This window comes from Python bivittatus, unplaced genomic scaffold (assembly GCF_059951505.1).
Source record: "Python bivittatus isolate LINGU-HERP-01145 unplaced genomic scaffold, Pbiv_v1 ctg000580_np1212, whole genome shotgun sequence".
NCBI classification, from domain to species: domain Eukaryota; kingdom Metazoa; phylum Chordata; class Lepidosauria; order Squamata; family Pythonidae; genus Python; species Python bivittatus.
In genome coordinates, this window is record NW_028277087.1 from 149,075 (window position 1) to 175,409 (window position 26,335).

The following is a 26,335-nucleotide window of genomic DNA, read 5'->3' on the forward strand; positions in this document are numbered from 1 at the left end:
GGCGTGGCCAGCGACGCTGCCCGCCTCCGCCTCCTGCTGCTGCTGATTGAGGGAGCGGAGCGGCTCGTCGCGCGGCCGGAGGGACCCGCGAGCCTTTTTTCTTTCTCTTCGCTGCTGCTTCCTCCTCGTCCCTCCCCTCCCCTCTTCCCGCCGCCATCTTCCTCTCCCTCCTCGGCGCCCCGCCGCAGCCGCAGCCGTCGTCAGGTGAGCGCGGCCGAGGCGGTTGGGGCAGGGGGAGGCCGCGTCGCCGGCCAGGCTGCCTTGCGGCCTGGCGGACCTGTGACGCGGGAGGGCGGGGCCTGCGCGAGCGGGGGGGGCGGGCGCCGGGCCTGCGCGGACGTGGGCGCCCGTGGGGGGCGGGCCGGGCCGGGCCGGGCCGTGGCGTCACCAGGCGCGGGAGCCGCGTCATAACCCCCGGACGGGCCTGGGGTCGCCGGCGCGCGCGCGCTTGCTGCGACGGCCCCCTTGCCGGCGCATTCCCGGGCGAGGCATCCCGGCGGGATTCCGGCTTGGGAAGTTGCTCGGCGCGCGGGCGCCTTTACCGGCGGGCCGCGGCTTTGGGAGGTAGGCCGGGCCAGCCATTTTCTGCATGCGGGGCATGGAGTCCGTGGCGCCATTGTGGCGGAGGGGAAGGAGGGGCGCGCGCGGGCAGGCCCCGCTCGTGGGAAGGGCGCGAGGGGTGCGCCCGCGGACCGCGTTTCCTTTCGGTCCGCTCTCTTGCGAGGAGGGCTCGTGTAGGAGCCCCCACACACCTCCCGCGGACCCCGTTTTGTCATTTTCCTCTGGTTGGACGTGGAACGTTTTGAGGCCCCGCGTAAGAGGCTTCTCATCCTCGCTTTCTCGCTTCTGTTACTTTTGCTGACGGAAGTAGAGATTTCCAGGCCAAATGGGCTGCCTAACAGCAGCTTGTAAGATTCTACGAGAGAGGAAGACCGTGGCTTGTCGCGCGTAGGTTAGTGTAAAATAGTAAGTTTGGTAGTGGACGCTACTCATGTACTGCATTAAATAGTTTTGGGTAGAGGACTAAATGAGAATCCTGCCTCTTGAATCTCGTTTAAGTGCTAAATGAGAATCCTGCCTCTTGAATTAAAGAATAGGTGGCCAAACCTGTATAGTGAGATGGGTGGCATACAAGTTTAATAAATAAGTAAATAAATAAAATGATTAAAGCAGCTCTGCTTCAGTATACTTTTCTCTAATCCTCAAATAACTCGGTGAAAGAGATTGTTTGCAAACTCCTGTTTATGGAAGATTGGCTCAGATGTTAGTAGCTCCTTTCTACCATCTTGCTACTACTGTAATGTATAACAGGTGATGGGGGTAATGCTGATAGTTTATCCTGGAGAAGGGCTGTCTGTGTGGTCACTAACAGTGGACACGGGCTTGATGGCACATATACTTTTTAAAAATTGTTAGTAGTATCCTTTTTATAAGTACAGTATTTACGGTCCTAGTTCAGTGTTACTGGCTGATTCAGGGAGTTCTAGTCTGACCTCATTTTCTCCATTGCCATTTTATATCCACAACAACCCTACAAACTAAGTTGGGATTTGTGATTAGTTTGAAGTTAATCAGATGTTTACATGGCTGAGTGGGGCTTTGAATGTGGACCTCCTTGGCCCTCATCTGCCATTGTAATCATTGCAGCCCACTACTTCTGAGCCTTTTTTGGTTTGAGATACACTCCCAAGACACTTAATATTTCCCTATATATGGAAAAAGAGTAGAAAGACCCACTTTTGGCTCTTTTCTCCATAAAACCACTGAAGTTTGGTTGAGCTAGGGTTGGGAAGTTTCTGTGTCAAACTGTAATAATTCTAACTACTATAATTGATTTTAAGCAGCAGTGCTGCTTGTTTAGAATTACTATAGTTTTAATGAAAGACATACTTTACAATAAAAATGTGAACAAAGGTACCTGAAGATTAAATTCTACTAGTCACATCAGTAAGAAGTTGTTATAATTTCTGTTATCTCTATAATAGATTTATAGTAGGACAATATTCTTCTCATGAAAGGGGAAAGGGAAGGAAAAAGATACGTCAAAAGCCTCTTATGCCTCTGTAGAATAGAGTGGAATTGATTTTTGACTCATATAAGGTTGAGATTAGAAAGTATTTTAAAAGAAAACAGCTGTATCAAATAAGAGGTTTAATAAGTAACAAGTATGCCATGCTGTATAATACAGGGTTTTTTTGTAATAGAAATACTGTAATTAGAAGGGGAAAAAATCAATGAAACATCATGAAAGTATGTCAGTATACTGCATATAATTCTTCAGTTGATGGGAGGTGAGCAACAGTATGCTAGCTTTCAAAAGAGCCTCTAGGGTAGAAATCCTAGCCTGTATAGAATAGTGTGAAGATACTTGGGCTAGAACTGGGTTTCGGTTGCATTATGGCATGTTGCCTAGTGTTGTCCTTAATGTTATTGGGGCAAGGCTGGTAAAATAATTAGTTTGATTATTTATGATGATAGGCTGAGACAATTAGTGAAGGATACAAGGATGGTGAGAAGTAGTGAATGTGGAATAGATTGTATCTTGGTGGTGTCAAAGTTGGAGCCTGGGAAAAAATAGACATGGAAAAGCAGAGAGAGAAACGCAGCACCTGCCCTTTGGAACATCATCCCCCTTGAGCTGAGATTGGCCCCAACCCTTTTGGTCTTCTGGAAGAGCCAGAAGACATGGCTTTGTCATCTAGCCTGGGGGTCCAGTCATGTTGGTGGAGAGCCTGTTGAATGGCTATTTCTAGTGTGGGATCAAAGATTCACTTTTCTCACACTAGGAAATGAATGGTGCTCTCCTGCAGATTTTTTTTTATGGTTTAATGCTTTTAATGTTTTTAGTGATTTTTTTTGCAGTTTTTTGTGGTTGTCTTTGTATGGTTTTTTTGGTTTTTAACTCTTTAAGCCGCCCAGGGTCACAGAAGTGAGATGGGCAGCTATGTAAATTTAATGATTGAATGAATAAACTAGAACAACTGTAGAAAGAGAAAGTATCAATCCTATATGAAAAAAAGTATTGGAAGCAAATTAATTTCCCAACAGAATGAATGGACATAAGGACAGAGGATGTGGGAGCTGCTTGGAACATAATGTAAGAAAGTGTGTTACAGGGTGCCATTGCAATGCATAGAGTAATGCTAATAGGAAATACAAAAGGATGAGAAAGATGCATATAAAGGAATGGTTGTACAAAATAAATGAGAATGAAATAGACTGTATAATGTGTGTGAGAAGAAAATAGCTGCAAAAATGTAGGCAAATAGCACAAGAGACAATTGAGAGAAAAAGAGGCAGAGAAAATACAAAATGATTTTGATTCGAAATTGGCATAGAGGGCTAAACAAGGAGTCTCCGGTAGAGTGAATTGATTTAAAAATAGGTGTGATGAAATGATTTGGATTAAACTAAAGGGAGAGAATGCTGGAAGGAGTATTTAGAGATTTGTATGTAAATGTTAAGAGTAGTATTGAAACAAATGCTATAAACGTTTGTAAGAAAAAATGATGCAAAGGAAGTAAAATGCTGTGAGAATGTTGAAAAATGAGAGGGCTGCAAGTATAGATGGTGTAACTGAAGAAATGTTAAAATATGGGTTTGATTTGCTTATGGATTGGCTGTGCAACTGAATGCATATGGGAAGATTGCATCTGTGCTTAACAATTAAAAGAATTCCATCATTTTTCCTGTGTACAAAGGGAAAGGTAGCAAGAATCAGTACTCTCTTTGGCAGAATTCTGATTGGTAGTGTGCAAGATGATTGGAAAACAATAAAACCTTGTTTTAACGGACCTCACTAACAGATTTCAGATTTAATAGATAGAAATTGAGTTTGCCTTCATCTCCGTTTATCAGACAGCATGTGCTAAATTCAACTTCTGACTGGACAATTTGCATAATTTACAAAATTACAGAAATGACAAATTTATGCAAATGATGTACATTCATTAGAGTTAATGGATGTTCTTATTTAACAGACACTGTTCCTCCCAAGTGGTTCATTAAAACAAGATTTAGCTTTGTATAGATCTTAAAATTAAGGTTTCAGAGACAAAGATGGTTATATTTGACAGGGAAAATGGAGTGATACCCTTTTATAGAAAGTCTATTAAATGTGGGAATATGGATGGAAAAAGATCATGAAAGTTGTGATTAGATGGAGTCAATCAGATCCTGAAAAAGAGAGAGGTGAAAAGTTTAAAGAACAAAAGGCAATGAATTCGATAAATAAATGTGGTAGAAGTATGCATGATTTGGAAGGACAGAAAGATATGGAGAAATGTAGCAGATGGTTTGGGTATAAAGTAGATTTACCTGTTTTTCTTATGTCTAATTTCTGTGGCTTACCATTTCCTATTCAAGTTCTGTCCTCTGCATAATATTGCTTATCCTGAAAAAAAAGCAAAACATAGTTGTTTCTTTTATATTTTATGTATCATGTTTCTTCCATGCATCTTTTTTCTTGTATCTTTGCATCACCTGTGTGCAGTGCTGAGAACAGGTGAGCTGGCTCAAGGTGATCTGTCAATAGAGGTTCACTAACTTTTTATTACTTTTGTCAGAGCTGCTGTGCTATATCTGCCATCTGGAGACTGTCACCTGAAAAAAAAATATACAATTGTGATTTTTTTCTAGGACAGTTTTAAAAACTGGGGATTCTCTATAGCAAAATATAACTGGATGAATTTTCAGTATGTTTTCCACTATGTTTATCCTTCGTTTAATCTTACCTTATTTTATTTTATTCTTTCCCTTGGAATATTAACAGTAACAATGGCATAATGCAAAAAATTTATTTCTGAGGGATTTATTTATTTATTTTCCATATTTATATAGCTGCCCATCTCACACAGCAGAGTGACTCTGGGCAACGTACAACATTACATATTAACAGTTAAATTACATTACAACAATTACTATAATTACTAAACTTGGCCAGCAGCGGTTGCAGGGGAGTTGGATCACCTGGGCTTTTTCTTCCTACACCGATCTTCCGTTGGTTGCGTCGCATCGCGTCTTTCTGGTGGTCGCGTCTAGGTGGATCAGCAACCAGTTCCTGTTCCCTGTGCAAAGCGCCGCTGGCGTTTCCTCCCACCGAAATGGGAGTACCTATTTATCTACTCATGGATGGTACGCTTTCGAACTGCTAGGTGGGCAGGAGCTAGCGACGAATGACAGGAGCTCACCCCATCACACAGAGCTGGGTTCGAACCGCTGGAGTGTTGACCATTTCTGGCTGGCAACTCCAGCGTCATTAAGCCACTACGCCACCGCGCCCCCATGGTGCAAGATAAGATAAACCAAGATAAAGGTGTTTTTTTTTTCAAAGAATAGGGCCCAGGGTAGATATTAGTTCAAATATCTGAATATGTATCATGCAAGCTGCAAGGAGAGACAAGACAACAGTATTATGACATCATCTGTAAAGACATTGAAGATAGAAACAGACATGAAACCCAAGGAAAGTCTTTCAGTTCTTGTCATCTTTGGTGCTGGATGGGGTAGCACTGCCCCAGACAGACCCAGTGCGTAATCTGGGGGTCCTCCTGGACTCACAGCTCCTGTCAAAGGGTCACAACTTTGGGTTGTGCATCAGATACGCCCTTTCCTGGATTGGAATGCCCTTTGAACGGTCACTCATGCCCTTGTTATCTCCCATATAGACTACTGCAATGCGCTCTACATGGGACTACCCTTGAAGAGTATCCAGAAGCTACAGCTGGTCCAGAACGCAGCTGCGTGGGCTATTTTTAGAGCCCCAAGGAGGACCCATGTAACACTGTTGCTCTGCGAGCTGCATTGTGTACCAGTTTGCTTCTGGGTCCAATTCAAGGTGTTGGTATCACCTTTAAAGCCCTACATGGCATGGGACTGGGTTACCTAAGGGACTGCCTCTTCCACATGACTTCAGCCCGTCCCACCCAATCACATAGAGAGGACATGCTTCGGACCCCCTCGATAAAAGCTCCGGTCAGCGGGGTCCAGAAGGTGGGCCTTCTCTGCTGTAGCCCTCGCCTTTTGGAAAATCTTGGCCCCTTCACTCCTGGCATTCTGCAGAGATCTGAAGACCTGGCTCTGCCGCTTGGCCTGGGGTGGGGAGGGAAGACACCAAGTATAGGGATGGCTAGCCCCTTAGAGGCCTGTGGTCTGCAGCTCTGGAACCATCAGCCTCTTGGACTTTCTCTTTTCTTTCAGTAATGCTTTGCATAGTTTTCATGTTTTGTGTAATTTTATATGTATTTATTGCTTTAACAGATCTTGTGAGCCACCTGGAGTCCCTCATTGGGAGAGATGGGTGGAGATAAATCTAATAAATAATAAATAAGTGAAAGGATTAAAAAAAATCCAGTGAAAATTAAGAAGCAACGTAGGAGAAAAAAGATTTATTTGATTGAATTGCATTTATTAAAGGTATGAAAAAAGCATTCTCATTTTTAGGAGGTACCATAAAATTATTACATTTTTAGTTTAGTTTAGGATTTTTATTTATTCTTTTGAACTTTTGACTTGCATTCTACTATGCAGGTAGTCCTTGTTTAGCCACCAGAATTGCGACTGACAGCTCTGTCATTAAGCAAAGTGGTTGCTAAATGGGAAATCATGTGACTAGGACTGTGCCTTTTCCCCACTCCTCCGCCCTTTGGAATGCTCACCCCAGCTGGGTGCTGGGATAATTAGCAAGAAGGGAATTAATGTTTATATTTACATTCATTGCAGAGGAAGGGATTACAAAAAAGTAAGCAGGCACACAATGGGGAATACACATCAGAAGGAATGCAGTGATGCTGGCAGTCCTGAGCATGCTTGCGGTGCGCTACACAAACAGTCTGGTGGATTTCCCATGTGTGCTGCTTGTAATTCCTTCCTCTCCAATCTCTCTGCTTTCGTGGGGGAAAGAAAAAAAAAAAGGTCAGGCACAGGAAAGATTGCGTAGAGATCACTTTTTTTCCTTTTTTCCCCTCTAGCTTGCTTAAGCAATCTCTCCACTCTGTGCATTCCTTTTGATGTGTATTCTCCATTTTGTGCCTGCTTACTCTATTATAATCCCTTCCTCTCCAATCTCTCCGCTCTGCAAGGGGGGCGGGGAAACAGGTCAGGCACAGGACAAGATGTACTGACTGTACTGTACTATGAAGGTCATAAATGTGGGCCGTGGTCATAAAGTTGTTTTTTCAGCACCATCATTCCAGTGGGAATTATACATCAGTGTTGTTTGCAGTAATATCCATTAATGTAACATCTGGCTGCCTTGATGTAGGAAGCTGCCATCCACATCTGGCTCCGTTATGATTGTGTTTCACACAAGGTATTACGCATTTGTACTACTTCCCTGTTCAGCACGTAACAATTGTCTCTACTGACTTTGGCTCTCCAGTGTTTCATGAAAAATAATTCCCAACCCTTAGATTGTAAACCGCTTAAGGGTTTTTAATGGCAAGCAGAATAGAACAGTTTCAGATAACTAAAACGCAGCGATGAGGACTGAACCCAGAACCTTTTCTGCATATATATTCTGATCTTGCTCTTACATTTATTTTGTTCTTTGCCTAGCCCCATTCTTGTTTTCCCCTTCCCCAGTTACCTTGTGCAAGACTTTGTACATCTTGCCATAAGGTGTTTCTCTGTGTGGGTGTGTGTGCATTTAATTTCCTTACAGAGTGGCTAGAACTAGAGGGTAGGTTTCTGATAAGTTTTGTATCAGCCTTGCTCTGATGGTGGGATCTTTTCACATTGGCAGGTGATGCCCAGTTAAGCATGTTTTAAATTTCAGCTTCATTCAATTGTTGCAACCACATTGTTAGGGATACATGGATGGGTAATACCATTCATCTTTAAATGTTCTCTGAAATAGTAATAAATGCAACTGTAGCAATGTTTAAATAGTGTCAGATTTTGGTATGGGGTTAGTGATATTTTCTGACATAACTTTTTCCATTAATGGAATGTTTCCCTGAAGCCTGCCTGTATCCCCCACCTGCTGTTCCCCTTCTTTCAAATAACATCCCCCCCCCCTTGGTTATTCAGTAGTTCATTAAATGTAATTAAATAATATCAAAGTATACTTTGTGTTTTTTGTTTCTGTTTGCCATTGTGTAGTATTTCTCTTTCAATAATTGAAATAGAGGTACATTTTTCGAATATTAAATATGGTAATACTGGCCAGTATAGAATGGGGATAAACAGGAATAATTTGTTTATTCAAAAACTGAGTTCATGTAACTGTTGGGACGTCATTAAAAACTGCTTTTACTTTTTTATTAGATTGTTTTTAATAAAACTGCACATTATCTTTACCTTACCATTCAGGCTATTGTAATATGTAGTGTTACTCATGATGAAATCAACTTTTTGTGTAATTGTTATAGGAAAATAATATGCTAGACTTAAAAAATTTTCAACTGTAGAAGAGTGCTACAGTTTCCTTGCTGAAAGGCCTTTTCTGTTTAACTTAGGCATGTATTTTGTCCACTGTCAGCTCCAGTGAATTTTACTTCCTTTTTTCTCACCATTGAGCATGAAACAAGCTTTTGTGCATGGGAAAATTTATGTCAATTAGCATTGGTTCTGTAGTGTACGTGTGCAGAATGGAAAGGCCAGGCTATGACTCCAAATGTGGTATTCGAGATTGACAGAATAACTTGGAACACATTATTGCTGGGAAGTTCTTGTTTAAATGGTCTGGCCTGTTGTTCCTCCTTCCCTTGCAGGGGGTCAAAAAATAAAAGCAGTTTAGTGACTGGGCCCTAGGGAGATACTGAGGTCTAGTTCAAGCTCTGTGTCCACTGGCAGCTTTGCTGAAAGATCCTCTGTAGACATAGATTCGTATTGCTTTAGATTGTGATGTCATTCAAGAATGTCCCAAGGAAGAATGAAGAATCTGCCTTTGATCAGTCTCTTGTGTGGCTGGCACCCTTGGACCCACCTAGGTGTGGGCTGGGCATTCCACTGAGGACAGAGCTGTGTTTGGGACCCTAAATTGTTGCTGAGTGTCTGGAGAGTAGCATGAGAACAGGAGTGACCCGTAGCAAGAGGGGGAGTATCAGCTGCCCCCTTCGGTTACTGTTCTCTTGCAGCATCCTCCCATCTGAAGCTAAATAAGCCCCTGTGGTCCCAGCATGGAGGAGTGCTTTTAGAAACATAGGAAGTGGGATAACCCCTCCCTCATGCCAGCTCCCATGTCTGTACTGGTGATGGTCGATGTTGGAGACTCTTGATTCCCAGATTTGGATCCACTGCTGCGAAATACCATCTAACGATGTCATGAAGTTCCATATTTCCATCGATAGAAAGGTACTTGGTACCTATAGTGCCTAAAGGGAAGGTGGGGTCCACTCCTCCTGTCCCTGCGTGTATGTAGGGCTCTCCATTCCTGTGTGTGTTCCCATTGTCTTGGTTTTCAGCATAGCACAAAGAGGGCTGTGTGTGACTATTTTCTGTTTTCATCAGGAGTAAGATTGACTCAGTTATGTGGGATGGAAGGCCTCCCTTTGAAGTCTCCTAGGGTGGACCACTGAGGCTAGAAAGAAGAACCATCTAGTCAGTCTGTATTGTTAGAGAACTGTGGAACTGCAAACATCCCTTCTGATCCTTCTCTTTTTGGAGAGTTTGCCCCATTCTTAGTCAACTTTAGGACTGTTGCCTCCCTTCCCCCGGTTAAGAGTACTCCTGAATGGTGTGCATCTCACACAGAAGCAGACATTGGTAGAAGAACCAGAAGAAGCAATACTATAGCGTAAGGCCTTTCCCATAAAACTGACTAAGAGGGATCTGGCTTTACAGAGACGTTCCTTGTTCACTGACTGATAACAGCTTTGCAGGCGGCAGTCTCTTCCAGACCCCCTAAAACCATTTCACTTGGAAGAGCCAGAGATTGAATCTGAGGTGTTCTGCATATAAAACCACTGCCCTTGATTATCAGGCATATAATCATTGTGAGTGGGAGCCAGTTTTGTGTAGTGGTGAAGGCACCAGGCTAGAAACCGGGAAACCATGAGTTCTAGTCCTGTCTGAGGCACTAAACCAGTTGGTGACCTTGGGCCAGTCACTCTCTCTCAGCTCTAGGAAAAAGACGATGGCAACCCCCTTCTGAAATCTTGCCAAGAAAACTGCAGGGACTTGTCCAGTCAGCCGCCGGGAGTCAACACTGACTTTCAGGCACAGCACACACACACACCCGTTGTGAGTGGATGTAAATTTGTCCATTTGTGCCTGACAGTTTGAGCCTGTGCAAAGAAAGTTAAACCATGTGCATGTTATTTACGTAGAGATGAAAAAGTAGGGGTTCTGCTGAGCTGTGGTCTTACGAAGCATGTAATTAACTGCAATTATACGTAACATTGAAGGAGAAACATGGAGAGAGGGTGTCAGCAATTCAGGTGTTTTAGTGACAATTCTTTGTGTAGTTTGGAGAAATACCTTGCATGTACATCAGACATTTGTAGTGGATGTGGAAAAACAGCTATATTTTATGGAAGTAACAGAAGTAATTGCAAGAATGTCTGGTTGATGTTATCACTATATAACATATAATCCCTTTGCACCTTACTTATGCAGTTAAATTCTCAAATTTGTGATGATAATCCACATACGATTTCAATACAGCCTTCCCCAAGTTGGTTTTCTTTAGGAAATTCAGCAGAACTCATATTGCCCACAGGCCCTGTTGGTTTGAAAGGGTTATATGTGGGCCCTGGGATTGGAAAGCAGCTTTATAACGGACATCGTAGAGAGCTGTTTTGATTTCATTTTACCTCTGTTCATAGCATAAAAATGCAGAATCAAGCAATTTGCTTGCCTTTTGACAGGTTTCATCTCTAATTAAAATGTCTAATGGTTATGAAGATCACATGGCTGACGACTGCAGGGACGATATCGGCAGAACAAATTTAATTGTTAACTACCTTCCTCAGAACATGACCCAGGATGAGTTACGGAGCCTGTTTAGCAGCATAGGGGAGGTTGAATCTGCCAAGCTTATTCGTGACAAAGTTGCAGGTAAATATTCTTCATTGAAGTCTTGTCTTGTTAATAATACGTGGGGACGAACAGTTAGTTATGTGTCTGCCTTACCTGTAAACAGGTGTTTAGCTTGATGTGTCTGTGCATAAAGGTTAGTGCATTCTGCATGACTTGTAATGTGTCCTGGTTTCTAACAGGGTTGTGGAGAATGGATCTGGCCTTCTGAGGTATTCTAAGATCCAGAGAATGGCGATGTTAGTTCCCTATACCTAAATCACAGTGACTGCTATGAAATGACCACCCACTTTTAAAACTCCGGGTAACTTTCAAAAGAAGTTCATGCTATGAATAAGAGGCCTTTTCTGTGGCAGAATTAAAATTTGCTGTGACCTGTTAAAGCTTGAGCCTTGACATTTTCACCTTTGCAATTCCTAGGGCACTGGTGGATTTAACCCCCTCCCCCCAATTGTAGAGATCATTGTACAAGTAGAAGATTATTAAATAAGATCAGATTTGATACTATATAAAGGAGAAGCTTAACACCATGCTTGGAAAGATCCAAATTTTCAAAATGAGAACAGGTTGCCATGATTTATGTTTCATATTTATGTTTTCATGTATACAGCTGATTTTCTTTTAAAATATGGAATATTCATATTTTAATGAAGGGTTTGTTTTGTTTTTGCCTATCTGAAAAGAATTAAAAAGCCCTTTTCCCTACAGGGCACAGCTTGGGTTATGGTTTTGTGAACTATGTGACGGCTAAAGATGCTGAAAGAGCAATAAACACACTGAACGGCCTGAGACTTCAGTCCAAAACTATCAAGGTAAAAATGTCTGCATTATTGTACGGTGCGTGTTCTTCCTCTCCAAAAAATTTCCCTAGGCTTGTCGATCGCCATCCTGCTTCTGAGTAATCTACAGAAGACGATCTAAACTTCCTTTTTCCACTTCACCTGTTCCTTCTGTTTCCCTGCAGACCATTTCTTTCCTCCTTGTGGCCGCTGGATCTCTCTTCTGCCAGGGTCTAAACACCCAAAGAGCAGCTGTGCAGAATTCCATGGAGAAAAGCCTCAACTGTTAATGGCGTTTTAAAACTAAAACTAAAACTAAAAAAAAAAAAAAAAAAGGCCAGAGTTTCGTTCGTCAGATAAATGATGAAGAAGAAAGCGTTACTTTTCTTGCTTTTTCGTGAAATCTGCAGTTATGAGGCAATCTCTATGCAAGATGCATTCTCTCTCCTGTAGGAGGAAATGTCTCTTCCAAGGTGGTATTTGCAGCCCACGTTTTACAAATTATGATCTTAGAAAAATTGTAGGTTGCAGCCTGATTAGTCGTTAAGACATCTTGTTAACGTGTCAACATGTTAATGTTTTTGTCCAGCCTTCCTCACCTGACCCCTTCCAGATGCATTAAGGCTGCATTTCCCAGAAGTCCAAGCCCCCCCTCCCCCCCTCCCTTCTTCAGACTATAAACCTGAGCAGCTTGGAGGCTTTCCAGATGAAGGGTGAGGTGTAAATGTACAGAATAAAAATATTTTAGCCCTAAATATAATATGTACCCATGGTTCTACCGTGTGTCACTGGAAGAACTGTGACGGAAGCACGGTCGGGTTTGGCTCTTTGTCCCCTGCCTGATCGCTCCCAAGGTGAAGGCACAAGCCCTCTGCAGAGAATAAGGAAGGAGGTGGCCTCCGGTCTGAGTAGTCCAGCTGCCATTGCTTTGCCACTGGAGTCATCTGGCTCTGTGCCACGCCCCTATGAATGAGCTACTTGTACCCCTCAAAGCTGGCATTCTTCAGCTTTGGAAAGCCCAACTGGGGACTGTAACATTTGGATACTTCATGGCTTGCAGGTTTGTGAGTAAGCTGCCCCTGTAGATGGCTGGCCTGTTGCTTCGCCGTTTATCGCTGCCTTCCCCAGTGACAGCTTCCCTCGTAGGATCGCACGAGCTGAAAACTTTATGAATCGTTCAGCACTGCGTATATGGAAGGCCTCCGGCTGGGGGAGGCTGGCGTATTATGTGATCCCAGCAGGTGTCAGCTTCCTTCTGCGTCCTGCTGTCGAGAAAGCCAAAGCACTTTGCTCCACCCGGCCTCCGAGCTGGCTGTCAGGAAATTGTGTATGAGGGAGAAGCTGTTCTTCTGTTTCTGTGTGTTTTGTCTGCTGATGGGTTCGACAAAATAATTTTTTGTTAAGGAAAATGTAGCAAACAGACTAGGTGTTTCTCTTGATGAGCAGTTATGATTCAAACCCTTTTGGGAGTTTTAGCAAGTAAAAATACAAACACCAACGCAACTGTCGGGTCTCTCTGTGTCACTTGTTGCTGCTACTTGGATCATCCATTGATTTTGAAATAACATTTTACAGTTGTGAGCAGGTATGCTTACTAAATCCTAGACATTTCTTTAGGGATTTTAACAGTATGAATTAATGTGTCCTTTCCTTTTTTTTAAAGGTGTCATATGCTCGCCCAAGCTCTGAGGTGATTAAAGATGCAAACTTATACATAAGTGGGCTGCCACGGACAATGACACAGAAAGATGTTGAAGACATGTTTTCACGGTTTGGACGCATTATCAACTCGCGTGTACTGGTTGATCAAACTACAGGTGTGTGAGCCAGAAGCAATGCCATTTCCTGTCCACTTGGCTGGCTGCTGACCTATCTATTTAAGAATTTGTCCAAGGGTGGCCATAATGTATCTCAACCTTGGCCACTTTAAGATGTGTGGACTTCAACTCCCAGAATTCTGGGAGTTGAAGTCCACATGCCTTAAAGTTGCCAAGTTTGAGAGACACTGATCTAAAGCATATACCCATTGATAATTGTTCCTCCCTTTTTGAATCACATGGGTATTAGGGTGGAATGGCTGCAGGAAGTGATGGTAGATGACATCTTCTGGTGCCACAAAAGGCGGCTTTTGATTACTATCTCAATTCAGGATGAGGACAAAATAAGATTCCATTTTTGCTTGATGCAGATAGTCTGCTGTTAATTCTGGAAGCCTTCTAAATATTCGAATCTTAAGCCTTATCAACCCAGGCGAGGTTGGGCATTCCACCCCACTGAGACTGAAGCCCAAGCTAACTTTTTGTTTAACTTCCACTGAAGCCCCTGAGCCTCATGAGGTTTCATAAGGGCTGGATTGCTTCCCCTTTTCCTGGAAAAGGATATAGTGGTGCTGTGTGGTCTGGTCCAGGCAGAAAACCGTTACGAGCAAACGAGAAGAAGGGAATGCTGATCCCTCATTTCTTTTGGTTTGACTTCAAGGTTTGTCCCGAGGAGTTGCATTTATCCGGTTTGACAAAAGATCAGAAGCTGAGGAAGCAATTTCAAACTTCAATGGCCATAAGCCTCCGGGCTCCTCTGAACCAATCACAGTGAAGTTTGCAGCCAACCCTAACCAGAACAAAAACGTGGCACTCCTGTCACAGCTGTACCACTCACCAGCTAGACGGTTTGGGGGGCCCGTCCATCACCAGGCACAGAGATTCAGGTAGGTTAGGAAGAACGAAATGACCAGAGGTCTGTACTGTCTTCTCTCTCCCACTCCCTCTCTCTCTCTCTCTCTGTCCCTCTGTCCCTCTCTCTGCTTCTCTTGCTCTTTTTTTTTTAAAGTCATTGCTGTTCATCATCAGACACAGCACAGAGTCTTCCAATAGATAGGTCAGTGGAAAGAGAAGAAAACAACACTGTCATAAATGTTACCCATTCCAAAATTTTAGGGCTAATTCTGTATGAAGAATTTGTGTTCTAATGATTGATCTGTAAAAGCCACCTTTTTTGGGGGGGGGATGCTACTTGTTGCCCCCCTTCACCCAGCCCAAACATCATATGGGTTAATTTAACTGTTAGTAGGGCATTCCGTATTAATTCAACCATACATCTTAGGTTCCACTACAGAATATCCTTGAAGGGATCGCAGTAGCATTCTATGTAAGTTTGTATATAGTGATTTCTGCTTTTACTTTAACCAACTCTTTCCCAATATTTCTTGACAGTTCACGTGGAACCCATCAGCTTGGTCCCAATTGCACCTCCAACTTCTTCCATTAGATTTTTAAGTGCATTCTGTATAACTTTAGAGAGTTCTGAAACAGTTTTCTTTCTTTCTTAATGGCAGTGGAGTGCTTTCGTCCCCAAATGAATATGTATCCCCAAGTATGTCAGTAATCATTGTGGATGTCCATTTCTGTTCTTATTTTTTCTTCTTATTTTCTGTTCTATCAGATTTTTTTTCTTCTCACTCTCTTTCTCTCTCTTTTCCTAATAGAATTTCATTTAAATAGATAATTAAAAGCCCTCCAGATCCTCTTTCCCCTATTAATAAAGATTGAAAATTTGTCTGTCTGATCTGATGCTTCATAACAGTGTGTTAAAATACAAGATTTTAAATGGTGTTATGGTATTCATGTAATATTGGTTTCTCGCATTGCGTGATTTCAGCACTAAAACCCTTTCTCTTCCCATAGTCTAAAGTAGTCAAAGTAATTGTGTCAAGGGTTCATGTTATCATTTAAAAAACTTCTTATACTGCTTTTCTGACTAAAAATATTGCTTCAAATGGTTTATAGAACTATAAAAATACAAATTATAAACTAGTGAAGGCAACACTATAATTCACCAAAAAACAAAACTGAAAACAATTAAATAGATTGAAATGACATAAATGTTAGAGCGAGCGAGCCCAAGTTCTCCTGTACTTGACTATTGTATTTGCAGTGAATAAGATGCAATGGATGTCTGTGACCTTAAATTCCTGAAGCCCGAATTTGTACATTTGCCTCTGGGGACAAATGTCCAAATAAGAGCCAGAACTTAACAACGATTGCTGCAGATTGCAAAAACAAAAAAACGGTCAACACAACAAATTTTCGTGTGCATCTGGAATTTACATATGTGTCTTTATTAGAAAGTAAAAGGGCAAGTCTATTGAACAACTAATACTGGAAAGCACACAGTGGCCTTTGCACCTGAGTATAACCCCTTGTTCTCCCCTCACCTTTGCCATTGTTTGGTAAGACACAATAATTGTAAATCAGCCGAGCATGTCATAGAGTTATTTACATATTTCCCAATTTCTTTCTTTTTTTAAATAAACTTTGGCTCATAGCTCAGTCTTCCTATTTTCCTCCCCACTCCTTTTTCACCCATGGAGAAAAAGATGCATAGCTGACAGAGAAGAGTAACAGAGGGGGACGGTTTTAAAATAGACTGACTTACAATCTTCCAAGAGTAATTCCGATTTTAAAAAGAGAATGGAGATATGCATGAATGGTAAGCCTATACCTGTGCACCCCTACTAGAGAATAAATCCTTCTGAACTCAGTTCTGAATAAAATATATGAGGTCTGGAAGCATGCATTACATTTAGTTTGTTAAAGTGTGTATGTTCTTATGAAAGGTTACAAAATCATCCTTTTTTTATAACTGGAAAAATCAAAATATTTAAGACTCCCTCCCACACACAGGCAGTTCTGCAAATATATTTTTAAAATCTCCCTACAAATGCCAGTGTTTTTCTCTCTAAGCTCTCAAGTTCAAATACTGCATTTTGAGCAAGAATACCTGTTGTAATGTTCAGGGTTTTCTTTTCAAATGAAAAGTCAGATTTACATTCTTTAAAGGATTAAAAGTACCGATTGTCCCTACATATATACTTCCCATTATTAATTACGCATTAGTTTGAGAACTTTTATTATCGTTTCTACTTTTTTATCTTCCAAAAGATTGCCCCATTTGAACAGATGATTTGATTTATGTTGCAGCTGCCCCTTATCAAAAGACTAGATTAAGAGACGGTCCTGGCTGCCTCCTCTCATAAGCCAGAGGGTAGCCAGCCCTCTCCTGCGTAGTGCCGATGAGCCGTGGAGGCTTGATTAAGCTTCTACCTGGTAGGGTAGTTTTTGTTTTTCCTTTCTAAAGTATCTTTTTAGGATTTTTAGCAGCTTTTTCCAGCTCTGCCCATGTGGATCCTTTAACTGGAAATGCTTGATCTCTGAGTGATAGCCAGGTGTCCGTGAAGATGGACAGCTGCTTCTGGGAATGGGAAGCCCAGTGTCAAAACTTAAAGTTCCAAATCTCCCCAGGTGTATAAAGTAGAAATAGGAAAGGAGGTCTCCCTTCTCATACCACTTCTAGAGAAGTTGCATGCTGGAGAATCTGGGAAGGAGAGAAGCAGGAAATGCAAGCTGAACCAGGATTTGGATTTCTAGATGCCACTGCCCTTGGTCCTCAGGGAGGTTTGTCCATAGTTGTCAATCAGATCTTTGAAAAACCTGAAAACCTTCCACGGGACACAAATTGGACCCCCCCCCCTTTTTTTCCTCTGCTAAAAATCCAAAACCCAACAACTCTTTCATTGCTAATCCTCAAATGTTGCTTAATACTGTAAATTGTAAAGTCAATAATTCAGCAGTCTTTCCATAAACACCTCAGTGGAATGAGAGTACTAAGCTGAGAATTTATTAAGTGTCATCTGTAATGATTTCTTCTGTTGAGAATAATCAAGTCAGTGACAATTAGAATTTTAATTGATTGCTCACTAATAGTTTGAATCAGAACAGAAATGAGAATACCATCAGCAACCATTTAATTAGTAGCTTCTGGCATTAAAAAAAATCCATTAATACTTAGCGATTAGTTCATCCTTCAGAAGACGTTGTAACAGTTAATTTTCTATTGAGAAATTTTATTTGAAACGTGGCATTAAAATAAATCGTAGCAAAAGCTCTGATGCTTGTTTCATTTAATATATCACCTCTTCCCTAAAAGTCTTGTTCATCTCCTCTTCCATTATCTCATACGGTAGTGGCTCTTCTAATTCACTAAGGCTGTGTGAACATAGACATTTGTAAACATTGTGGAAATGGCCCTCTCTTAATTTACTGCTGCTCTGGTTTTGGATGTCCTATTCCACTTATGTGCTTTTTCTGTTTTGCTTTTGTTCCCCTTTAAGTCCTCACTCATTTTCATGCAATCGTACTGTAAATTCCTTCCGGAGATTTCCTTCTCAGTGAAACCCTTGCATGTCTTTTTAAAAATTTCCATTCTCCTGAAGTGTAGAATCAAATGGGTTTCTTTCAGAATTCTTGTCTTAGAATTCTCATCACATGTTAAATAAATAACGTTCTTCTATCTGCCTGTACTCGGCCTCTTCCGTGTAAGGTGATAATACCCCTATCCCCATGTTACGTTAGTTAAGGATATTTTTTGTTAGGGTTGCCTCCTAATGTCCCCAGGCACAATCCACAATGGGGGCAGGGTTGGATATGGGGCTCAATTTGGCTAGTGTGCCAAACTGTGGCACGTTAATGTGGTTTGAAGGATCCTGAGTGATCTGTATACACGCAACTAGTCTCTCTAGGTTTTTCCCCCTCCGTTGCTAACTATAGCTTGCCATGAAGTCTTAATTGGTGGGCTGTGGGCGAAGTTTACCTTCCAAAGTGGAATCTGAAACAATGATTTTTAATTTGAAGGGTATGCACTAAGAACAGTTTGCTGCTTTGGATGTCACTAAAAGCCAACATTAGCACTAAATAGGAAATGGAAGAAAAGTCACCAGGGAGAGGAAAAGGAAAGTGAATAATGCTGCCTTATTTGCAATCTTCCAGACCGTGTGTTGGAAAATTGACCGAATTGATGCAGCTTCAAAAGATGATCTTCATAGATGGTCTCATTGCATAGGCCTGGTGCCCCTTGGATGAATATTTGGTTGAACAATTAAATATGCTGACTCTCCAAGTTGAGAGAACACAGTGTGTAGATTCACCTTGAAAAATGGAGTATTATCCATGCTCAGTCAATAGTTGCTAGCAATTCAGTTACCAGGCCCTTTGGTTCTGCTTCGTAAATGAGGCATTATTTTGTCTGTCAGAAAAGCAGTCTTTTCTTACCTTAATAGAAGCCCCCACCCCCAAATCTTCCCAGGTATCTGACTTTGAGATTCTGTCATGTTGCAGACATCTCTAAGAATATCAGCCAAAGCCTGGTGAGACACGGTGCAATACTTCATTCTCGTAGATCAGTGGGAGAGAGAAATGACAATTCGGGGGGGGGGGGAGTCTTTTTCCTGATGGACCATGCAGCATCCTGGAAATACTCCTTTTAGTTTGTTAGGATTGGGTGGGAGAACAATAGAATTTCTGGGGGTGGGGAGTGGGGATGGAGGAGGACACCCATGCCTGTTCTGTTAGCATCTATCTGTTCTTGCCACTTCAAAGGGGGAAGGGTCCTCTCTGCCTGCCTGATCTCCCACTGAACGCTTTGAACCAAGATATCCCCTGGCTCAGTAGCATCCCTCTGCAGGTCATTTCCACACAATAATGATTGCCAACTAAGTGCTGCTTGTGCACCTTTTAAAAAAGGCACCGAAGGAGGGAAACATAAGTACACCCTGCCCGTGCTCCTGCCACTGTAGATCTTAATGCAGGTGGCGTAACCTCCAGCTGTGGCTGTGGAAGGGTCCTGGCTGACGTGGGTAGGAACAGCTTATCCTGTCTGTGTTCTTGTTCACTAAGACCTATACAGGAGACGTTCCTGGTAGATAAATCTCTGTCTCTCAGACTCTAAGGAGATAGCCTTGCTGGTGGGTGACAGTAAAATCAGCAGAGAAATATATGGCACCAGAAGGGCTAACATTAAGGTGGCACAAGCTTCCATGGAGTAGAGCCCACTTTGCCAGGTGCTAGAAAGGTGGTATGGTGGCCCCGAAATCATGGGATTATATGAACATCTAAGTGAAGTGAGGAACCTCTAGATGATGATGAACCCCACTTCCATTGCTTTTGATAATTTGTTTTGTTTTCTACCTGATAGGAATTGGGGTTAAGCAGCATCTTGAAGGCTACCTCACTTTTCCACTCTTGATCTAGAAACTGAGAGAAGTGACCTCTTTGCAATTGTGGTCTTTGCTACAAGAAGTGATGTTATGCTGATTTAATACCTATAGTATGAAAGAAACCTACGGTGTCCTGTCACCCGCCCAGCTCCCACCCTGGACAGAGCTGTGGATTCTTTTGGGGAGTCCTTTCATATTACTCACATTAAACAAACGTAAAATAGCTAGAAAGCAAAGATCAACAATGACCCTGATTGTTGTTGGGAAGAGGTCACTCTTCCTTAGTGTATAAGTTGAGACTCAACCCCAAACTGCTGCTGATTCTCTCTCTCGGCTTTCTGACCACAGTCTGCCTGTTCTTTCCTCTCCTGCTCCCCCTTCACGCCCCATTTATGTGTTTTGGCAAATGGGGGCAGTGCTTCACACATCTGATGAAGTGGGGTCTAGTCCAGGAAGGTTGGGGAAGCACCAGTTTCCCGAGAAGGTGCTCTGCTGCCTTTACTGTCTGCGCTGTCCACTGCAGGAATACAGACGCCCTGCTCTGTGGACAGTGCACAGATGACCACCGGGTTTCCAGTGTTTCTAATCTTGATCCCTGTTGAGTTTTTGCTTGATTGAACTGACTTTTTTGTTTTGTTTTGTTTACATGAACTATTGTGTGCTTTTTATTTGCTAGGTTCTCTCCTATGGGTGTAGATCACATGAGTGGGCTTTCTGGTGTAAATGTCCCAGGAAACTCCTCTTCGGGCTGGTGTATCTTCATCTACAACCTTGGCCAAGATGCCGATGAGGGAATCCTCTGGCAGATGTTTGGCCCCTTTGGCGCGGTGACTAATGTGAAAGTCATCCGCGACTTCAACACCAACAAGTGTAAAGGCTTTGGCTTTGTGACAATGACAAACTATGAAGAAGCCGCCATGGCCATAGCGAGTCTTAACGGCTACCGGCTGGGGGACAAAATCTTGCAGGTTTCCTTCAAAACCAACAAGTCCCACAAATAACTTCGCTCGTGGCTTTCTTTCTTTCTTTTTTTTTTTTTTTTTTTTTGTATGGAATAGATAATTGAGTGACGAAAAAGTTTGAATTTTTTTGTTTTTGTTAGTGTACAACTCATTTTTTGCGCCAATTTTCACAAAGTTGTTTGTCTTTAGTCTAAATGAAAAGTGGAAAGGGGTTTTATACTCTGGGATGCCACTGACATGTTCAAATGTTTTGGGTTTTTAAAAGTCCCATAATGGTTCTACTCATGTTTTTTTAAAGTTCCTTTTCAAGTAGTGCTGTTTGCAATCTCCCCTTGAACCCTGAAATCTAAATTGATGGTACCAGCTGCACCCTGGGGTGCCAGTGAAACTGTCAGGCCTGTGTTCCCTTGAGAGACTGCTGTTAATTTCACTGAATAGAGTTTGCCAAGGCAGGACTTCAGCCAAACTTCTATTGATCCCAGTACCTTTGGGCAATGCTTTTAGTTAATAGCAACTTCTCCTTTATCCAGTAATTTGCTAGTTAAAATTAATTTATTGGTGAAAGGTAACATCAAGGAAGTCTGGTGAATATGAAATGCCAGCACTGTGTAACACCACTGACTATGTTTGTCACTCAGTAGGCAAAACCCAAACTGAAAAAAAAAATTAGAGTCTTTTTGTTTTTCCTTTAAAAGCCCAGTTTCCATAAAAAAGGACCAAAGAGTTTTGAGAAAACTCTGGGGTGATTTCAGAGTAAAAAGAAAGAAAAAATGAAACTCCAAACCCAGCATTGCCACTTCCTCAGAATTTTTACCTTCAGATAGCGTGTTTCTGTGCATTGCTTTCTGGTAAAATAAATGTGGCAAGATTTAATATTAATCTACTTTCACATATTTCTAGTTTGAATAACTGAGTTCTTAGAATTCTCTTATGAAGATGTTGCAAACATTTGAGCATCATAATTTTTTGCATCCCGTCTAATAATTACTAGATTTTTTTTTCATATTTTAATAGTTGGTTTTGACAAATAGCTTTACATATTGAATGCTCAGCAGAGAAGTACATTAAAACTTGCAAGTTAGAGATTGAAGAGACAAAATTTTGATTTTGTAGACTTAAGATTTTAATTAATCCCCAAAGTTTTCTTCAGGCTGCCTTGAAACTTTGAGTTCTGTTTTCTGTTAATTTTCTTTTGCTTTTTTGTGTTTTTGTTTGTTTTTACTTTTGCATTTAAGACCAATTAAATTTGATTTGGTTTTGCTGAAATTTTGTTTTGGTTTGTTGTTTTAATTTTTCCCCCCTCCTTTCCATATTCCACAGTATCCAACCTGAACAATAACATCGATCCTTTTACAATAAGAATCATTTGGGGATTTTAAAATAACAAGAATCAACTGATTGGTAGGAGGTCAGGACTACATATGAAAGCATTTGCAGCCACTTTCAACATGGTGTGAGGGTTAAGTGGCTCAGAAAGACTTCATAGCTTAAACTGAATATTCCACAGCATACATAGTTGGCTAGATCCATAAAGCTTATAAACCAAGCAGCAGCTTTGGGCCCAAGAGAAACCTGTCCGATCCTTAAAACCCGTTTTAAGCCAGCTGCACGTTCCATCTGGGAAGCTCTCCTGTCTGAGTCGGCTAAGAGGCAGGTCTGATTCCATGGACATTTCTATTTTGGATCTGCAATGTGGCCGATTTCTTTCTGTTTATGAGCCGGCTGTGGGGCCATTCTGGCCACGCTCTTTCAATCAGTGCTCAAAATCTATAACTTTGTAGACTCAAGCAACACTTACTGACACTTAGGGAAGTCTGAAAATCTCACGGGCAGTTCCAGATGAAACGCACCCCATACCATACTTGCAGAAAAGATCCGCCGATGAAAATGTAGACTGTGGACGGCTTGCCCTGCAGTCTTTCATGAAGCAGTGCACTGGAGCATTCAGAGTTCGTGGTGCATTGGAGGTAAACACGACCTTTCATCTTTTTGTTACTGGAAGAAGTATATCCCATCCAAAAGCTTTTACTCACGATACAAAAACACACTGCAGTTGTGAATCCTGATCTTGCATCTCTTCAGCATAGGAACACCATTCCATGTATCTGCTTTGCTTTGTGCTTTTTATTGAATTTTTAATTAAGAATTAACTTGGCAAGATGGATCCCTTTTACAGGCAGAATGTTCTTGGCCCCGGGATTACAAATGGGTCTACTTTTTTCGAACTAAGTAGATTGTCTGTTTTGGGGTCACTGCTATCCCAGTTGCTGTCACATCTTTGGTTTGTAAAGTGATTTCTGACAACAGCTTAGAAAACCTTGTTCAGAGATGCTGCCTTTATTTTGTGGCCCCACCAAAAGCATTCATTCCTCAACAGCTCTGAGATTTTTTAGTTTTGTTTATTGGTTTGGAATGATCAAGTTTACACCAGAACCTGGCAGGTTTATCTTCTGTGTTATTTGCAATGTTTATCCTAAAATTTCCATGTTGCTCTTGAGCAGGACCTTCTTTTCCCTGGAAAGGAGAATTGCTCATCGTCTCTATTATTTTGAATCAAATTAACATCATGTCGTCCATCATGTAAATCTTGACATTCCAATTGGAACTAACCTGGTACCACGTTCAAAATACCTTTTCAGTCATTGGGAGTTATGCTCAGCTGCCGTTTTGGCAAAATCAGTTGCTTAGAACTCTAGTGCAAATTAGTTTATTTCAGAAGAGGCCGTAATCCGGTGGCAGGAGGCTCATCTGCAAGTCCTCCTGAAATAAATCTCCCCTTATGCAGCTTCCATTCATCTTTGTGATCTTTTTCCATTGGATGGTTCCTTTGGAAGAATTAATGATTCTTTGACTTAGCATTACATGTAATTTTTCGCAGTCATACAGAACATTCCTTTGACTTTTATGCTCTAAGAAGTCTTGATTATAAAGCATTTCTTCTATGGTATCTCTATGCTCCTTTTCTTTTATAATTCTTCATTCTCATTTAAATGCAGCTTTTACAACATGGCCTAGAGAATCTTCCAGATGTGATGCACGACTACCATAGTTCCCAACTCAGGAATTCACTGGCTGCAAATTACAGGTGTTGGTAGTCCCGTATCTCTGGGAAGTGCCAGTTTTGGGAACACTGGTATGTAGAATAACCTACCCTTTGTACTGGAATGATGGGTATCAGTAGATTCATTTTCCTGACATCGCCCCTTTCTCTGCTACTTTGTCAGCTCTCCAGTAAAGCTCACTTCAGCTAATTTGTCACCTCTGCCTCACCAGTTTCTGTAAGAAAAAGCTAAGCAGATTTGATTCTTGTACGCTCTAAACATCTTACAGTTTCTCTGGGTCTTGTTCTTCCTTCTGATTCACCAGTCTTGTACCTTTCCTTCAGTCTTGCCCTCTCCTGATTGGTCGCCATCTTCCCGAATCTGCTTTTCAGGGCTCTGATTCAGCTCCAGGAGAAGTTGAGGTGGGCTCCAGCCAAGATAACAGTATGGGATGAGAACTCATTTAAACTTTTCTGCACATTGTGAAAAGGACCCCTGTCTCACCATTGACAGTCAAAGCCCTAAGTGGCAAAACCATAAGATCCTGCCAATCTGTGACCGTTCTCTGGGTTCCCTTAGTTTTGCTACATTCTTTTTAAATAGCATTCCAATTTTATTCGATAATGGTAAAAACACATTTGAAAGGAATTAAGCCAGCTATTAAAGGTGCTTCTAAAGGGTTGGTGTTGGGTTCCTCTTCGTGCTTCTGTGTTTCTGAATGAAATGGAATTTTCCTTTGAGTGGCTAAGAGTGCCTTGTCCACCAATCTCAAAGGTTTTCATACCGATTTTAGATCTTTTGCAAATATGGGAGAAGGTACACAGAAATATGCATAGAGTATGTATAAAACTAAAATTAATGGATCTTTTTTTAGTTTTGAGGTGACAGAAGTAATCCTGCTTCCTGGAATTTGACAGTTCATGGTGCCCTACTCAAGTCTGTAAAGTACTAGAATATATTCTAGGTTAAATGCGATGCATGAGAAACCATCGTATTCCAGATTATTGCCAAACTAAGACAGGGCGGTGAACACCTCTCTTCTTCCTCCATATAACTTCTTTACGGTTTTGTGGCAAAATTTGACAACATTGGCAGAGAAAGGCTATTCACATGACCAACATTTTTCACAGTTGCCATTCAGCAATGCAACCCTTTTATGGATTTGGCTGAATATCTTATTTCTTTTGCTCTTTAAAGATCTACAAATGTATATATTCTTGATAGGAATAAGCTTGATTTTTTTTTAAATTCTGATAATTAGATTTGTAGATCACTTTTGTTGGTAGGGGAGATTGTCCATAAATTACAGAAATAGTTAACAGTTTGTCACAATCCAAAATCCCTTTGATTAAAAAAAGGAAATCCAGGGTTTTTCCCCCTCACCCAAATGTTTAATGTAATCTTCTTTGCTCTCGTAAGCCAGTAAAAGTTTTTCCTTCTTGAGCAAGAAAGAATGGGGACCTTGGTCTACCAAGGTTTAGATGAGTAAATTTTGCAGTTCTCTTAATCACATGTCAGCTGCTTTGTGAGGATAAAGCTCAGTATCTTCCTTCTGACTAGAAATAAATCGCTGAGAATTATGCACTTTGACATTAACTGCAGACGGTTCTGTTTTCCATTTTATTAAATGTATCTTACGAGAAATGATTGGCAGCAGATTTCATGCTTCCTATGAATAAGGGTGTGACTTTTCTTAAATAGGCTAGCCTATCCTATTCAGTTCTTGAAACAGGAAGCACTTTTGCATAATTTAAAAAATGAATAAATGCACCTTATTTTTGTTTTTAAGAGAGGAGAGTTTTATATCCTCCCCCCAAGTTACAGAAATAAATTTGCTACCAAACATTTAGCTCTTGGCTGTGTTTCTGTGATGGCAGCTGTCTCAAACTCTACTCAACTTGGGAATCCCCTTGAAAGAACAATTTTTAACATAATGGGCTTATGGCAAATTTAGGGAGTCAAAACCAATTCCTAAAAAATTTGCATTTGGTAAAATAAATTGTGGGGTTTTCTTCTCCCTTGTATTTGAAAATTCATGGGTTTTCTGATCTGTCTTTGTTTTATTTCCTTTATATTTTTTTAAAAAGGCTATTTGGTGTAATGTAGAGGTTATAACAATCAGTGACTATTTTAGTTCAATTCCAATTTTTAAAAATTTAAAATCAGATACATTATACTGTTTGGCTGCTTATTTGTAGCATTCCTGTCTAGTAGAGTAATCCAGGTTCAGAATAAGTTAGTTGTATATTTCTCCCAGTGCATGGTTTAAAAATAAACAGAAAACACAGTCGGTGTGACACCCACCATCACACGGTGACTAGCTTGTGTTGAATCTGCTTGGCTGCCTTCCCTTCCCACAGACCGCTTCCCCATGCAGGTTTGCTGGAATTTTAGGGGGGGGGTGGGGGGGTTGTTTTCATTTTTTTTTTTTTTTATGTTGTACAAAATGAAATTTCTCTTATTTTGTCAGACGGTAACGAAACCCCAACCAGAGTGTAACTGCCACCCAGTCTCTTTTTTCCCTTTGCT

General features: G+C 41.4%; 1 protein-coding gene across 2 annotated transcripts; it reads left to right on the forward strand.

Moving 5' to 3' along the window:
• On the forward strand, nucleotides 1-26,212 carry ELAVL1 (ELAV like RNA binding protein 1). Of its 2 annotated transcripts, none has more exons than XM_088149296.1 (6): nucleotides 1-204; nucleotides 10,809-10,998; nucleotides 11,686-11,789; nucleotides 13,420-13,573; nucleotides 14,235-14,460; nucleotides 20,480-26,212. In XM_088149296.1, the coding sequence occupies exons 2-6, from the start codon at nucleotides 10,827-10,829 to the stop codon at nucleotides 20,802-20,804; spliced, it is 981 nt and encodes a 326-aa protein (XP_088005422.1). In that variant the 5' UTR covers nucleotides 1-204; nucleotides 10,809-10,826; the 3' UTR covers nucleotides 20,805-26,212. The 2 variants fall into 2 exon arrangements, with proteins under 2 accessions (XP_088005422.1, XP_088005423.1); XM_088149297.1 differs by lacking the exon at nucleotides 1-204 and adding an exon at nucleotides 403-564.
• The last annotated feature ends 123 nt before the right edge of the window (nucleotides 26,213-26,335 follow it).

What these genes read in the sequence shown, in the direction of transcription:
- ELAVL1 (XM_088149296.1), top strand. Translation starts at nt 10,827, where the DNA reads ATGTCTAATGGTTATGAAGATCACATGGCTGACGACTGCAGGGACGAT. An exon ending in TATTCGTGACAAAGTTGCAG is followed by an intron (nt 10,999 to 11,685) that starts GTAAATATTCTT and finishes TTTTCCCTACAG; the next exon opens with GGCACAGCTTGGGTTATGGT. An exon ending in ACTGGTTGATCAAACTACAG is followed by an intron (nt 13,574 to 14,234) that starts GTGTGTGAGCCA and finishes TTTGACTTCAAG; the next exon opens with GTTTGTCCCGAGGAGTTGCA.